The sequence below is a fragment of the Furipterus horrens genome, unplaced genomic scaffold (genome assembly GCF_987537825.1).
Source record: "Furipterus horrens unplaced genomic scaffold, mFurHor1.1.pri manual_scaffold_15, whole genome shotgun sequence".
NCBI lineage: Eukaryota > Metazoa > Chordata > Mammalia > Chiroptera > Furipteridae > Furipterus > Furipterus horrens.
The window spans coordinates 22,399,460-22,416,707 of NW_028327185.1; the positions used below are offsets into that span (position 1 = coordinate 22,399,460).

Consider the following 17,248-nt stretch of genomic DNA (forward strand, 5'->3'; position numbering starts at 1 on the left):
AACATGGCAAAGTGCCAGTAACTGGTGAAGCAAGCAGGGTAATTTTACTATTTTCAACTTTTCTGTAAACTTAATATTATTAAAAATAAAAAGCTAACTACATATAGCTGTAAAGCATAATAAAATTATGTTCCCATATTCTGAAGTTAGGTAATGTGCTGAGATACTTACGTTGGGATATTATATATGCTGGGGTGTTTTAGATGTGTATACACACACTAGGGAAAAGGCTAAAAGGAAACCCACTGAAATTTAATAAGCGTTATGTCTGGTTTTGCAACTCTAAGTTATGCTTATCTTCTTTCTGGGGTAAACTCTCCCAGAGTGAGCGTGTACTGTGTTTGTCGTTGGGGGACAGGTGACTTCGGTCTCCCCCGCCGCAGCCCGGGGCCGGCAGCAGCTCAGGCTGTCGCCCCTCACCGTCGCGGGAGTGGTGGTAGAGCTCCGTGTAGGGCCCGATGTGCACCGAGGAGCCGGCTGGGACGAGCGGCACGCGGCCCTCCAGCTCCGTGTCGATGGTCAGGTGTCCGTGCTCGTCGATGCCACTGAAGCGCTGCTTGATGACCAGCTTGCCCGGGTGCCCCACGAAGGTCACCTCCGCCTGGCGGGTGAACTCGCCCCCTGGAAAGCAAAGTCAGTCTGTCACTTCGCCATCATGGAAGCCACCCTTGGGCCCGCCCAGGTTCACAGGGCTGGTCATTGAGGTGCGGGGCTCACTCCTCTGCACGTGCTTCAGTTTGGTTGGTAGAAATGGGGCTGGTGACACCTGAGGACAGAGCGGGAACTTCATGTGCCCCAACTAAGTCATGCACAGAGAGAACCAGCATCCGAGATGGGTCAGCTCAGGGGCTGTGCTGGAAAAAGCAGGAGACCAGGGTTTGACACCCAGCTGTGCCAAGTACTGGCTGAGTGAACTGAAGCCACTGAGCCTGCAATTCCTGATGAAAAGAGGGATAGTCTATCTTGTGGAAATGAGAGGAGAGGAAGTGCATTCAACAGTGCTCTGCTGGATGCCAAGTGCTCCAAGACGCCAAGTCCTGATCAGGACGGGTGCTTCTTCGGGGCACACCGCCAGCAGTACCAGAACCACCCAGGAGCACACACCAGGGTGCTGGCTCAGAGCTCCCCGGGTCTGCGCAGGGCAGCAGCCCAGACAGGCAGCAAAAGTACTCCCCTCTTTCAGCTCCTCCCTCCCCGAGCTGTGCACACTTCCCAAGGCAGGGCCGGCACCCCAGGCCCAGGGCAACATCTGCCGGCAACCCTTGACCTAAGAATGGTCTTCACATTTGTAAGTCAAAACAATAATATCTCGTGACACATGAAAATAACATGACCTTTACATTTCCGTGCCCACTGATAAAGTTTTATTGGAACACAGTCCTGCTCATTCCTTTGCATTTTCTATGGCTGCTTTCTCTCGGAGGCTGCATAGCCTGAAGTATTTGGCAAAGCTTAAAATATTTACTATCTGGCCCTTTGCAGAAAAAATTGACAACTCCTGCTTTATAGAGGCTTTGAGGGAATATCCAGCTGACAACACAGGATCTGGGGCAACTCAGAACCATTGTGGGACAAAGCTTTGCCATTGTGGGAGCTTCCGGAGACTCCCTAGCCCGCCGAAGGTGCCCGTTGCAAAGCCTCATGCTGTAGAAGGCTCTGCGGGGAGGAGGAGGGTGCGTGGGTCTGACTTAAAGCTTTACTATGTCTACAACGGGCATGAATGTGGTTGTAATACTCAGGATACATATGCCTGAGGAATAGGGAGGAAAACCAGTGGGCTGCAAATGAGATACCTGATGGGTAGGTTCACCCCTTTTCAAACATAGAGCCTCTCCTCTCTTACAATGGCCACACATCAGGAAGCTGAGTGTCTGTTGTCTGTGACTTTTGGACGGTTACGGTGTACATTCTAGAGACCCTGCTTTCAAGCCCTGGCTGGGGCTCCAGCGAGCCAGGCGGCAAGGAGAGGGCAGCGCTAGGCAGTCAGGGCAGCGGCTACGTACCTGTGCCCCGGCCAACAGGCCCTAGGTCCTGCAAGTGCCCAGAGATGAAGGACAGAGGCTCTCCCACCTGAGCGGTTCCCAGGAAAGGGCCTCCGACATGCATGGATGGGCAGAGCATGAGAGAGGTCACCACTACACCCGGGAACTGTCCCCCCAAACACCTCCCGCGTGTGCCTCCTAAAGACTGAGCTCTCCCTGACAGGGCCCATCTCTAAGAAGCTCCATCCAAGGAGACTCAGGTTCCCTGACTTGCAAAGAATGCATTTACCAGCAGGAACTGACAGGTTCCTTTCTTCCAAAGAGATACTGGGAAAATGCCAAACATCAGTTTCAGATTGGTTTGGAATGTGGAGGCCTCTAGATAAGCAGGAGGAGGAGCCTGCGAGCCCCCAACCTGGGGTTGTGAGTGTATGCGAGGTGGCATCACCTGCCCTGCTGGAGACTTCTGGATCCCTGGTCCAGATACAGTTCTAGACGGTCTCAGTTAATACATATTAATGACAAAGTACTGATAATTTTACAACATCATATTCCCAGCGCCACGCAACACTCATCGTAAGTTATTGGCAGACACAGAGTTCCCTCCCATTCCTCCCCAGGTCTGCTGTACCCACTGATTTTAACACCTTACACACATACCCGTGATGCTGAACCCGTTCCTGAATCCATCTTGCTCCACTGCAAACATCCATCCAATGACGCCTCCGATGGGGGCCAGGGGAAGCAGGGAATAGCCCACGGTCTCCGGGATGGTGCTGATGGCCGTGTAGGAGCGCCCGTCGCTCATCACCACGTAGGAGTGCAGGTCCGTGTTCTCGAACACAATGGGGACTGGGCTGCTCCCCACAAAGATCCTTCCTTTCACCTTGCCATTAACTCGCTGGGGGGAACCTGAACAAGAGCCAGAGGAAGAAACCAGCCTTTTACAAGAGAATAATGTCTGGTAGGACCATCCCTATAAGGCAAAGTGGCAAAACAGCCCTGGGATCAAGGGCTCTGGAGTCAGCAGAAGTCCTTGCTCCCCCCAGAAGGCAGCACCTCGCCTGTGCGCATGAACCTGAGAGACTCCAGCGCCCTGTCTCTGCCTCCCACGCCAACTGACAGCAGCAGCACGACAGGGCTCCAACGGGAGCCGTGTGACGGAGGAGCTTCAGGGGCACATGAAGTAACCTCAGGAGAAGAGCAGAATCATGGGTGACCTAGAATTAGGGACATAAAATTGATCACCCTGGAGAGCGTAACAGAACTAGTGATTTCACTGGAATAGGGGGGCTGAACTGGACGGCTCTGGGAATGTGGGGCCTTTGGTTGCCTGTCTGAGCCCTGGGGCTTCTCGCAGCCCAAGTCAGCACACTCGGGCCTGGCAGGCAGCTCGTTCCAGCCACACAAACGTGCCCTTTGACCCAGACCCGATTGTGGATGGGGATGGGTGTTGATCGCTCTGTTCAGACAACTGGGACAGATGTGAGATCTACTGTGGCAAACCTAAAAGTTTTCTGCATAAAATGCCACAGTGTATGCAGGACATTGTTTTTGTCTTAAAAGTTATATTAACAAAAAACGCTGACATATCCCTAGGTGAGAATAATCTGAAGAGAGATATACACAAAACTGCTCCCAGTGGTTCACTCAGGGTGATGTGGTGGACTTTTAGTTTCTACACTATATGTCTCTATAATGTTTGAATATTTATAATTTGTATATGTTTATTACTGTTTAATCAGGAAAAGATAAGCTCTAAAGAATTTAAGTTGTTCTTGTATCTGAATAAGAAAACTGAAGGCTATATGACCTCCATCACAAAAGAGTTTGCTGGGGCACTCCTGGCCAAGATGGAGGCCTAGACAGACACGCTGTATCTCCCTCCACAACTAAGAAGGAATACAACTACCTCAAAACTAGAGACAACCAGAAGTTCCAGAAAATCAAGCTGCATGGAAGTTCAACAAACAAAGATATAAAGAAGAAATACTCATTCAGACAGGTAGGAGGGGTGAAGCCAGGGCAGAGAGGACACAGTGTGGTGGTGGCAGCAGTGGTGGCAGCAGCGGCGGCGGCAGTGGCAGGCTGGTGGAAAGCACTGTCACTCATTTTAAAAAGTCAGGAGGGACACCTGGGGAGTGCTCCCAACACCAGACCAGACCACACAGCTCACAGCTCCAGTGCCAGAGAAAATAAAGCCTCATTGCTTCTGACTGTGCAGACCAGTGGGGGGTGGGGCAGAGAAAGAAATTGCCAGTCTCTCATTAGAGTCAGGTTATTTAAAGGGCCCCCACAGGCCTAGAACGTCCACAGACCCACCACTCTGGGAATGACAGCCAAGGCAACAGCTAGAGAGGCGCCAATCCCATGTGGGAAGCAAGAGAAGTACCTGGAAAAGGGGCAAGTGCTGAGCAAGTGGCATTGTTCCCTCTCTGACCCCTCCCCCACACACAGCACCACAACATGGTAAAATGGGTCACTCATACTGATGAATACCTAAGGTTCTGCCCCTTACCACATAACAGGTGCAACAGCTCTACCTAAGACACAGAGGCCATCAAACACAAGAACCTGTCAAGGTGAGGAGACAGAGAAGTATGGCCCAAAAGAGGGAACAAATCAAGGATCCAGTGGGAGAACTAAGCGACGAGGAGACAGCCAACCTAACAAATGAGGAGACAGCTGGCGTGCTCCCTCCATGTGGCTTGGAGGAGCAGGTCTCTCCAGGCTGCTTTAAGGTGCTCGCTCCCTCCATGTGGCTTGGAGAAGGGGTCTCCAGGCTGCTTAAAGAAGTTCTTGCCATGCGGTTCTGAGAAGGAGAGGAGATCCATGAGGTTTGCAGGAAGAAGGCAGTTTACAAGGAGGCTGAGAATCCAGGCGATTCTGCATTGAGAGCTGGAGGGCACCACAGCACAGAAAGGACCTCCCCAATCAGAACTGAGTGATTGGCAGCTACTGGTAAAGCTGAACTGTGCCTAGGAAGTAGGGAAACAGTGTTTCTGACTTTCTTAAGATTGGCCAGGTCTGGGAGGGGGAGGCAGAACTATGTGCAAATGAACAATTCTTTTTCTTTTCACCAAACTCTGGTATTGAGAGTTATAATTCTGGCGGCGGGGAATCAGGCCGCTAACTAAACAGCCCGTGGGTTCTGTTTCAATTGGAGCAGCCCAGGGGTTCTGTTACACTATTACAGTTGTCCCAAACCCCCCCCTCCCCACCACATTGTTCTCCCCAAAGAGTTTGTTATTTAAGAATAAGATTTCATTGTGGATTTTCAGCTATTCCAACTCCTGAGTATATTCCCAAGAGAACAGAAAACACAAAGACTTGTACACAAACCTTCTTAGCTGCATTAACCATAACAGCCAAAATAGGAACCACCCAAGTGTCCATCAATGGATAATGGAACCAAATGTGATGTATCCATGGTATGGAATATTACTTAGCAGGGAAAAAGGAACAAAGCTCTGGCACCCACTAAAACATGATCAATCTTGAAAGCCTTATGCTGCGTGAATGAATCCAAACATAAAAGGTCACATACTGTATGATATCATTCACGTGAGGTGTCCATTAACAGGAGCAGCCATATTGACAGAATGCCGCCAGGGACTGGGGGGTTGGGGGAACTAAGAGAGACCACTAATGGGCACAGAGTTCTGTCTGAAGTGATGAAAATGTTCTAAAGTTAGGTATCATGACAGTTGTACAACCTAGTGAATATACTAAAAACCACAAAACTGTGTACTTTAAATAAGTGTGTTCGTTACATCTTTAAAAAAAACTGAAGAGGTAGATCTGTTACGTTGGACTGTTCAGGTTGGAGGTAGATTAAATTCCATCGGTTGCTGAGCATACAAATCTTCTTAGAAATTACTAGGGACAGGGCTTTCATGCCCAGCCCCCACTCAGCCTCTGCAGTTTCCTGTGCGAAGGGAGTGCGAAGGGAAGTTGCTGAGTAACCCCAGACAGACGGCTTGCACCTGGCCATCACCACCACATCCCGAAGGCCTTTGGCTCATTCAGTGCCCGAGCGCTAACAGTGACACACAAGTGAACACTACATGACACACGGAGCATTTCAGCACACGGACTGTCATGCCAGACAAACATGGAAAAAACACATCCCCCAAAAAATCACAGAAACAAGCAGGAAAACCAAGTCAAGGAAACCAATTTTTTTCAACCAAAGTCTGAGCTAGAAAAATGTGTCAAAGCAGCAAGAATCCAACAAATGTTTAAACCACGTAGAATCCAACAAATATTTAAACCATGAACCTCTTATGGGGAGTGCATGCGATGTTAAAATGTGGGGCGGGATGGTTTGTCATAGCTGAGCTCGCTGCCCAGTGCCCTGCTCAGCACTTCCAGCTCTGGCACTTGGCCCGGGGGGAGCTACTGAGATTGCTCTGTGAGAAGAAGCCTTTGCTGTGGATTTTGGAAGCTTCTCCTTGGTTATAAAAGCCAAGCCTAAAACAAAAGAGCGCAGGCTCACCACCCCTGGGGTGCGTGATTTGGGAGAAAACAGAAAATACATTTATAAAAGTGTAAAACATCCCCCCAAATTAACATAACTATACAAAATTTTCTTTCATTGCCGAAGTTAGTATTCAACAAAACCCACTTTATCTAATTGTGACTTGGAAGGAAGCTTTTGTTTTTTAGTAAATTAAAAAACTGATTTAACGATAGCTACAGCAAGTGATCTAAAAAACAGGAAAATTCTTCCAACTGAGTTTTATTTGTGAAGCAATTGAATTTCCTCACTAAAATACACAAGGAAAATAAGCAGTGACAAGTGAGGTAATTGGCATCTGACGGGACAAATGTCCAGTATGGTTGCTTTCGTTTTAAGTTGAGTTCATGGCCCTGGCCTCCCCTAGGGCAGAGCCTCCACACTTTCATGCCCATCTGAGCACCTCTGAGCATTGAGACTGCCTGGTCCATTTGGGAGCAGAGCTCGGAAGTGACATGGGCCCACAGCTGGATCCAGCTTGGAGTTCGCCCCACAAAGGGGTCGGTGCTCTAGAATCAGCTGTGGTCACCTGTGTGCCCTGCCATCACCAGGGGCACGAGGAAAGGGCCACTCAAGGGGGCGGAGAAGACCTCACCCACTGCCTACTTTGGTCTCTCCAGCTCACCGTGGCCCTGCTGGGGTTTAACAACCATTGGACGGTCAGGTCTGTGAGCAGCGCCCACTCAGAGGTTTGAAAGAAACCGAGAAAAATGAGAGGCATCAACAATTTCTGGTACAGGCTGAATAACTTCAACACACAAGCCTCTGCCCCGGGCGGCCAGCTGTGGAGATAAGACAGCCTCTCCCGAGGTGGAGAAGGGACCGGCCCTCAGCAGCATGAGACAGACCAGGGACGAGAGCCAAAGGTCATCTGGGTAAAGGCAACTTTTCGAAACGAGCACGGAACACAGAAAAGTAGGTACCTTGAGCCACACACTGCCGGCCGTTCCCCGTGTAGCCGGCGACACAGCTGCAGCAGAAGCCGGTGGCGAAGTCCCTGCACTCGGCGTGCACGGAGCACTGGTGTCTGCTGTTGGCGCACGTCGGGCGGGAGTCCGTATTGTAGCTGAAAACTGCGGAGAAAACACAGCGCCCCGTGAGCGGGGCCCAGGGCTCCGGCCTGGGAGCGCCTCGCGCTGGGCACCCCGGCCCGCAGGATGAATCGCATCTGCGGAGGGAGTTCGGGGACAGGACTCGCTGCCCACAGCTACTTAAATGGGGCGCTCGCTCCTTTACTCAAACCACCAAGGCATGTGGGGCTGAAAGGGGTGTAGAAATCACAGGGGTGAGTTATCAAAAAACGCTGCAATCGAATAAACTCGGGATCGGAGTATCAATACGAGGTCACTGCCCTCCAGCACCGGCCTTAATGTGGTGTCCCCCTAACGCAGTCAGAAAGACGGGCTTCGCATTTTAGGAGAACCTTAAAATTTTTTTCGCTATGTTTTTTATTGTGGCAAAATCATATAACATAAGATTTGTCATTTTAATGACTTTGAAGTATTTTGAAACCTTTTTGTCCCTTTTCCCCAGGGAGATAACTCAGAAGCTCTTACTCTCGAAAGCTGATTAGAAAAAATTCTTTAGTCATACCTGGTCTAAAAAGCCTTTCACTCGGGTTCAATCTATTAGAATTAGGAAATAATACTCGTTATACTTAATAATCCAGAGGAAATGACTTTGGAACGAAGCTCAAAAGCACAAGAGGGTGCACTTTTAGAGGGGGTGGTGGTCCAATTCACAACGGACGTTAGGAGTGAAGATGAAAGTAAAGTGTAACTCAGGAAGATTCCGTTAGTCCCACAAGCTCCGAGGGGAATTTCCAGTGGGTATAAAAATGGCATTTGGAAAAAGGTAAAGGGATTAGGCAAAAACAAAACCGAACAAAACCGTTCAGACACAGACAGCAGCGTGTGAATCCCAGAAGGGAAGGGGGTGGGGAGGCAGAAGAGGGTGAAGGGGGATAGGCGGTGACGGAAGGAGACTTGACTTGGGTGGTGCACACACAGTACAATGTACAGTTGATTGCAGAATTGTATACCTGAAACTTATTTTTTATTAACCGATGTCACCCCAATAAATTCGATTTAAAAAAATAACAGCTATTTAAAAAAAAAAAAGCTGAGACACAGACAACAGTATGGCGACTGCCAGAGGGGAAGAGGGGAGGTGTGGCAGGAGAGGGGCCAAGCTTAGCTCCAGCTGTGGGCCCCGCTCCCAGGGGGTCCCTATGGCCTGTGCATCTGTGGCTGACTATTCAGATAACACCAGGAATGCACAGCTGGCCACAGAAGACTGACCTTTTAATAAAAGCAGTGAAATAACTGGGATAGATGGACAGAAAAACATCTGTTTTAGACACAGGCTGGGTTCAAATCTAGGCTTTACTAGTACCAAGCAATGCGCCGCCATGTGTTGTTGGGGCCAGATATTACCTCATTTCAACATGAGGGCTTCACAGAGGAGAATTTCAGAGACACCTAGGTGGGACGAAGGCTCAGATCTCAACATCTGCAGGTAAACAACCCAACATATCTGGGGAGATCCCTCTGAAACCCCGCTGCAAGAGCAGAGTGCCGGGCACTAAGGCATGTCAGTGTCACCCCAGGAAACCCAGGGTGAAACCCAGGCTGCAGTGGGGGCTGGAGCCTTGGGACATGAACCCATGTCCTCATCATGCCACTAAAGGGCAACGTCTTCACTTCTGCGCCTTGGAAGGACGCATGCACAGCACCCCTGGCCACCAGATCTTGTCCATGATTTGCGATACTCAAGAACAAAAATATGTGTGACTACCGTTAGGGACAACGCAGAACAAGTAAGAAATAAAAAGAAGTGACTATGTGGCATGGAGTAGATTTTCTGAGGGTCTTCTGAAAACTTCGTAGAAGAAACAGCAGAGTCATGATAAACATTGTATGAATCTCTGCACATTATAAGTCAACATGAAAAGCAAAAATTAACGAACACACTTTAGTTTGGACATCTCGTATAAGAAAAATCAAAACATACTGGTTTTCCCTCAAAATGTAGCAGAAACCTCATATAATACAGTTGGCTAGAAGATATTTTATTGATATTTTAAAACTACTTTTCAAGAGGGGTCTGGCGGCTCCCTCTATGGGGCACACCCACGCCCCCCCACCCCTCGCTTTCCTCAGTTGCTATTCCTTGTCTGTCTGTTTCTCTCTCCTAAGCTCTAAGGGCCCTTCTTTCGCCTCTGGGACTTGTTTCCTGAGCCCACACAGCTCAGCTGGCTTACTTCATCCATGGCTCACTTCCACCTCTGTGACATTCAAAATAAGTTTTGCTTTCATTTGAAAAAAAAGGATCTACTTATTTTGTATTTTAAAATCTTCACAAACCAACTCTGAAACTGACAGGAACTGGGAGGAAAAATAATCAACTATTCTCGTTCCAAAACCAAGAGGAAATAAATGTCAAAGATAAACTGCGTCAACAGCCAGAGGAACTTCTAAAATGTTTTTTCAGGTGGGTGAATATATTTCTGACCTCAGAAATCACAAATAAGAAAATCTGACTTTCAAAGTAATTCTAAAGCACTTTTCTCCGTGAAACAGACAAAAGAGAATAACACAGAACTTGAAACAGGACAGCTCAACAGTCTCCACAACCATAGCCCCGGTCCCGGAAGCTGTCCTGAGCCTTCACAGGCGCGGGCCTGGCCACCGAGGCTCTGCACTGTGCCCTCCCCCCACCTCCCAGGCTCTCATCCTCACAAGCCACCACAGAATGCACACAGCAGACACCCCTCCAACATTTGCCCTCTGTCCGGAAACCCAAGTGTCCAAGAACATCCCAACAGCGACTTCAGCGGCCTTACCCACTTCTGTTTCCTCGACTTCATCCACATCTATGACCTGCGGGTGCTGCTGGAGGGACCTCTCTGCAGGCAGCTGGAAAGACCTAGTCCTCTCGGTGGAAGGCCCAGCTGGTCGGTTGGTGGCCAGGCGGGGGGTGGTGAGGACTCTGTGCACATTGTAAGTGCCAGTGTCTCCCCTTCTGGGGGCCTCATACGGGAAGGGTGTGGTGCCCACGTCCTCCGGGCCCAGACTTGTCACCGTGTCATAATCTTCATCACTATAGTCTTCTCCATCGTCCGGTGTGAGGTTCACGTCTGCGGACACCACGCCACTGGCTGTCTCCGGACTCCCAATCTCAAACACCCAGATGCCCCGCTTCCCAGAGTTGCTGCTCCTAGGAGAAAGGACAGACTTCTTGGAAATAGGCCCCTGCTACCCAAGCAGAAGGAGCCCTGGGGATCTGTGCCAATCTGAACACCAGCTAAGCTTGAGGGTGGGAGAGCAGACTGGGTCATCCGTGATCAACACAGAGCTGAGGCCATCTGGGCCAGTGGCTGAGCTGTGTCCCAAATGCCACAGACTAGCAAAGGCTTGCCCTCTGCCACTGGAGAGGAGCACTCAAGGGACAATGGCAGGCCTTAAAATGAGACAGTACAACTCCCTGGTCATATGCCCAAGTGTAAGCAACCTGTTGACGGCAGTCATTCATTCATTTCATCCATCATTCTATTCCCATGGCACGGTGTGACATAAGAAGAAATACACACAGTTGACCCTTGAATAACTCAGGGGTTAAGAGCGCCATTCCCATGCCATCAAAATCCACACAGAACATCTGACTCCCCAAAAGCTTAACTACGAAAAGCCTGCTGTTGACTGGAAGCCATACCAATCACATAGTCGATTAATATATACTTTGTCTATTACTGTATTATGTACGGTAGCCTTATAATAAAGTAAGCTAGAGAAAAGAAAATGATATTAAGACAATCTTATGGAATAGAAAATACATTCAGTGTTTATTGAAAAAAAGCCCCATATTAATGGATCCCACAGTTCAAGCCCATGTTTTTCAAAGGTCAACTGTATTTGGTCTTTTTCCCTAGTTCTGGCATCCAGCTCCTAAAGTGCTTGTAATCTCTTCAGTGATAAGTGTCTTTTATATGCTAATGAGATGACTGGTGGCTGGGATCCTAGATAACTCCTGGGTGGGGGCTGCTCAACAGAAGGGCTGATTAGAGGGTTGGAATTTTCAGCTCCATGCCCTGAGCTCCAGGAAGGGGAGAGTGGATGGAGACTGAGTTTATCACTAATGGTCAATGATTTAATCAGCCATGCCTAGTAATAAAAACCCCTAAAGGCTGGGTGAGCTTTTGGGTCGGTGAACACGTGGAGGTGCCAGAAGGGTGGTGCCCCCAGAGAGGGCAGGGAAGCTCATGCCCCCTCTCCCCCCCATACCTTGCTGCCATGTGCACCTCTTCTGTTTGGCTGTTTCTGAGTTGTATCTTTGTCATAACCTGGTCATACTAAGTTAGTGCTTTCCTGAGTTCTATGACTTGGGGTGTGGTGAGGGGAGGCTTGTAACCTGGGACCTGTGACTGGATCTGAGGTGGGGGTGTCTTGTGGGCTGAACCCTTCACCTGTGGGGTCTGCACTAACCCTGGGCAGTTAGTGTCACAGCTGAACTGAATAGTAGGGCACCCAGCTGGTGTCTGGAGTCAGAGAATCGGTTGATGTGAGAAAGAAACCCACACATTTGGTGTCAGAAGTGCTGTGAGTGAAAACAGAACAGACTTGTTTCTTAGAAATCCTGTCTCTATTAGCTGTGTAATCTGGGGCGTTTCAGTTAGCCTTTTTATGCTGCAAAAGTATAGTGAAATACAAGTGAGACTCAGACGCTAAAGGCATTTCAGAATTACAAAACACAACCTAGTAACCCTAATCGCTACTCCTTGCTGCACCATTTTTGCTCTTATGAGATTATACGGGGTGGGGAGCCCTGGGGCTGGGTAGGGGATGAGGAATCAAGCAAGTCCTGCAGAAACAGGATGTCCGGTCAGTCAGTGTGCGTGGGCCTCTCACGAGAGCTGGTTGATAAATTTTAGAAACTTCGCAAGCCAGTTATTCAACACAGCTATTGTAAAAAATTATATTTTTACAAAGGCAACACTCAAAACTCATCACATTCGAATTATGTGACTATTATCTGTGTGGCTTGAAGTAGTTTGTCTACTGCATCTGTACAGTAAGGATACCACACTGGGTCACTTTGTCTCACCTCCATGTTGAGTGACATACCTGAGCAGGTGGCACCCGGCCATGGCAGGAGTTTTTACACCCCAGACACAGGCCAGCCTTGGAAACGAGGGCTTTCCGACACCTGTACAGCCAGCTGCTAAGCAACTACCGTCACCATTAAGTTAAAGGGGAAGGAGTTTGAGACTCATTTTAACAATATGAAATTGGGGGTGCGGGGGTGTCTTTGTTTTTTAAAGAATTTTGGTAGAGAAAAGATTTTAATTTTAGAGAAAGCAATCTAAGCTTTCCTCCCCTTCTGCCAAGTTCTACAAAATAGCCTGAGAGAGCACTGTTTCTGGTATAAGATTTCCTGCCTCGTCAATGCAGGGGGAGTGGGTTTTCTCAGCCCTGGGTTCATAGCAGGAGGTGGGTTTGAAACCCTTTTATTTCTAACTTAATATTACAGAGGAAATGGTAGAAACTGTTTCAAATAAGGATGGTACCTAAAAAATAGGACACCTGCTCATCCTAAGAATATATTCCCTTTAGTTTATCAGAAAAATTACCACATAACATAAAAACTATATATATACAAAATTGCAGTCCAAGGGACCATTTTTAGGTACTATTCTGTGATGCCCGTTACATTATCCTTAATAAAATAAAAAAGTGCTAATCAGTCTTATTAAGGGGGAACCTACTGAAGAACAAAGAAGCATACTTGGCCAAATTTCCAATTGATTCTCCATCATTTGCAAATATATTATAAGCTCCATTGCTGCTCCACAGGAGTCCCACTAGCCCTTGGCTGAAGGCCACCATGGCGGGGACCTGGCTCTTGTCCTTCTTTGAGAACGTTGTCGTGAACTGCAGACCGTCTTCAGGATAAAGGAAAATGGCGTAGGAGCTGGAATCAGAGGAGGCCAGAACAGCCTGGAATGTGTTTCTCTGGGAAGATGAGTTAAAAATCAGTTACTCGGGCAAGTAGCTGCAGACCTTAAAATGTGCTATCCACCAGACTCTGTGTAAAATGTCCAAAGACGGCAGTACTCCCACCTTATTCTGGAAGTGCTTTTGTAGCAAGGACCAAGGATGCCAAGACAGCGCCACTATAAATGTCTGAAGGCTATGGCAACATGAAATTTTCCAATGAATTAATGAATACCTTCTGCATAACTGTGACCCTAAGATTAACCAAAAATTATAGAGATGGTACCTCTAGATGGTGGCCTAAAATTCCCATGTAATTTAGCAAATTCTTGCCCTTAGAATCTGTTTCCATGGCCACTAAACATATTCTCACATTCATCGTTATGCACACGGTACTGAGCCTAAGGACCATACAGGAAGGAGGAGCATGAGCTTTGGGTGAACACAGGTCTGGATCCCAATCCTCAGTCACCTCTGGAGTGTGGCCCGGGGCACGTTACCTGAACTCTCTAAGCCTGGGTTTCTCAATCTGTCAGATGGAGATGAAACCACCTCCTTCACAGAAACTGGAGGGCAGCTCTGGAGAAAGTATCCCTTACATGGGGGTTGTGTTGGGCACAGGATACGAAGAGTAAGAAGACATGGTCCCTGCACTTGAGAATGTACGGTCTGGATGGCAAGACTGACATGAACAAGACATTGCAAAGCGGCAGGGGGCCGGGCTGACTCTGTAACAGTGTGCCAGCGATGCGGGAGCCGCAGGAAAACATGCTGACACTGGGCGTGGGTGCAGAGGGGGCTGACAGTCTGCGTGAGCACCTGCAGAGAGGGTCAGGGAGAGGAGGTCATGGCAGAAAGGACAGCGAGGGCCAGATACTGCTGGTGACAAGTAAAGTAGCTACTGCAGAGGATGTGTGGGGAAGGGGACGGGTCAGGCCCAGAGGAGGCAGGGGCTCTGTATTGGGGGCTGGGTGTTTGGTGCTCAGAAGAAAGGGACACATGCTTGAGAAATTTAAGGTTTAAGCAGAGTTCAAGTACAGCACTCAGGATACAGGTGACAAAGCAAAATGTATCGTGCAAGCCCATAACAGACCTTCCCACAGGGTGTTCTGTGGCAGGAAAACGGGGGGATGGCCGAAAGGCACGGTGACTGCTAAGTTCATCAAAATGAAGGAGGTTTCTTTATTACAGTGCTTTTCAGAGTGAGTCACCAAGAGGGAGATAGAGTTGTAGCATTTCCCTAGGGCATTTGGCCAGGGGCGGCCTTTCTCTCAGGGACTAAGGGCGACAAGTGTTTTGGGTACACATTTTGGGACATATCCAGTTAAATGGAGTACTTTAGGGCCTTTCAAGATTCTCCCTACTGTGTAATCCTATAAAAATTAAGTAATGATGGAGCGAAATTATTTTCCCAAGGAGAAACTGAAGCATGTCCTGAAGAGTGATTTCAGATCTCAAGATGGCTTGCTGACCTACTCAGATACCCCTTCTGCAAGGGCATGTCCCAGCTCTGTACCCACAGCCTTTCCCTACCACTGGGCGCTCTGAAACGTTCACATGGTGCAAGTGGTTTTTGTCTTTATTTTCTCACATCCGTCGGGACTACTCTGTTATTTTAACCTTCATCACTTCATATTAATAACGTCTCTATTTAACCAGCAACGACCTCCCATTATTCGACCCCTGTAAGAGGCCTCTCAGGAACTGGCGCTCTTTAATCGACTCATCATTGAAACATAGATTTACAGCCTTGCAGAGAGGGAGCAGGAGGTTTCAGGCTGGCAAAAATAACTAGCCGCCCCGATTTTGCTTGGCATGTCCTGTCTTTATCAACGACATAGCATGCTGTACATTAGAGTAGCAGATGCCAGGCCAAGCCAGCCCGTTAGACTCTACACACTGGTGCCTGGGTGAGTGCTCACCTTGCCTTCTTGGGCAGGGTCCTCGTTGGGCCCTTGGTAGGGGGCCACGGATTCCCAGGTGACAACCACCACACTGGTGGGTTGGTAAGAGACTTCCGGGAACCCTCTCTGGACACACTCCGCTGCCAGCTGAGTGACGGAGGGGGACGTGTCCTCCCGATAGTAAACCTTCCCAAGGCCTCCGGTCGTGTCCAAGTCTGCCAGGAAAGGCGCCACTGCCCCAAAGGTCGGAGGGAAGAGCCCAGGATGGGCTTCTTCAGCCGGGGGCTCACTTGTGGCAATGAGGCCATTTGTGGTCACCTGCACAAAACCAAGCGGAGTTAAAAGGGTGCAGAAATGTCATTTTCTTCAGGGGAAACTGAGTGGCCACTCAGAGAATGCTGTCACAGGTGCGCACGGTATGCCAAGTACACAACAGAATCGGAGGAAGATGTGACCCTGGATGGCACAAATCAGTGTGTTTGCCTGGACAGATGTCCTGGTAGAAGGAGCATGGTGCAAGAATTGCAGCCCCAATGCTGGCATATACCAGTCCCCGCGCCACGGACAAGTGTCTTAGGAGTCTCAGGCTTCCCTTAGGTGCGTGCTTTATATTCTGCAAAGAGCCATTCAACATCAGTCATTATTAATTTACTCAACAAGCTGAGTAATCCTTACACACCAGGTCCACTGGTTACTGCCAGACTCGGCCTTCAAGGAACCCACAATGCAGAAGGGTATGGAGAAGGATGGTCCCAAACAGACAATGATACAACAACAAGTAAATGAGACGTAAGGTGTATAGAAGTAAATCTACCTGGGACATTATGGTATCACTGTTTTGAATAATTTGATGTCTTAGAATAATAGCTAATACTAATTGAATGTTTACCATGTTCTAGGCATCATACCAACACCTAATTCTCAGAAGAACCTTGTAAGATGAGGTACCCCTAGTATCCACATTTTTCAGATGAGGAAAATGAGGCAAAGGAATCCATTTGTCCCAAGTTACCAACAAGTGGCAACACTGGGGTGTGAACCTAGGGAGACCAACTCCACGTTGGCTCTCCTCATCACCACATGCATGGACAGCTGTCCTGAAGTCACTTATAACTACCTGTACCACAGTATCACTGTTCTCGTCCAGCGGAAACCCAGGCACCTCAGGAAAACAGGAAGAGACAGACAGTCCAACTGGGAGTGGGGGTCGGGGGAGAGCACTTGGCTTTGCCAGTTTCCAGGAAAGGCAGGGGACAAGAGAACGAACATGTTCAATGATCCCACAGGGACATGATCAGCAATATTCAGGACATGGGACACCCTGCAGGACAATGCCCAGTTCCTTTAACAAAAACATTGCAAGAAAAAAGAGGCGAGGGGAGCCTATCGATTTAAGAAGTCCTAAGAGGCACAGCTGCCAGATGCAACATGTGGCCTCTGTTTGGAGGCTGCTTTAAACCAATCAACTAAAACGCAAAATATCTAGACGTTGGATGATATGAAGGACGTAGTACTTATTTTTAGGTGTGATTGTTACTTTGCAGTTTTGTTTTAAAATCAGAGTAAATTTTTTAGAGACATGCTCTGAAATATCTAGAATGAAATCAAATGATTGAGATTTGCTTAAGAACAACTCCATTTAGGTGAGGGGGAGATATCAGGACTAGGTGGAGAGAAATCAGTCAAGACAAGCCATAGCCCGGCCAGTGTGGCATTGTTTCTAGAACAACCTTGGTATGCACGCTTCGACCCTGCACACGGTCTTGTGGCTGTACAAGCCACTGTTGACACAGAATCAAATCTACCGATCTTTTTACTTCAAGAATCTATGAATTAAAAAAAAAATCCCAG

General features: G+C 48.4%; 1 protein-coding gene across 1 annotated transcript in view; it reads right to left on the reverse strand.

The window, feature by feature from the left end:
* NID1 (nidogen 1) overlaps positions 1 to 17,248 on the reverse strand; it is a 72,522-nt gene that overhangs the window by 39,593 nt on the left and 15,681 nt on the right. The window contains exons 2-7 of the mRNA XM_090263162.1: positions 15,416 to 15,715; positions 13,285 to 13,511; positions 10,346 to 10,719; positions 7,425 to 7,574; positions 2,643 to 2,894; positions 421 to 621 (exon numbers count right to left, since the gene is read on the reverse strand). Coding sequence (XP_090119288.1) covers positions 421 to 621; positions 2,643 to 2,894; positions 7,425 to 7,574; positions 10,346 to 10,719; positions 13,285 to 13,511; positions 15,416 to 15,715 — 1,504 coding nt within the window. The remainder of the gene's footprint in view (positions 1 to 420; positions 622 to 2,642; positions 2,895 to 7,424; positions 7,575 to 10,345; positions 10,720 to 13,284; positions 13,512 to 15,415; positions 15,716 to 17,248) is intronic.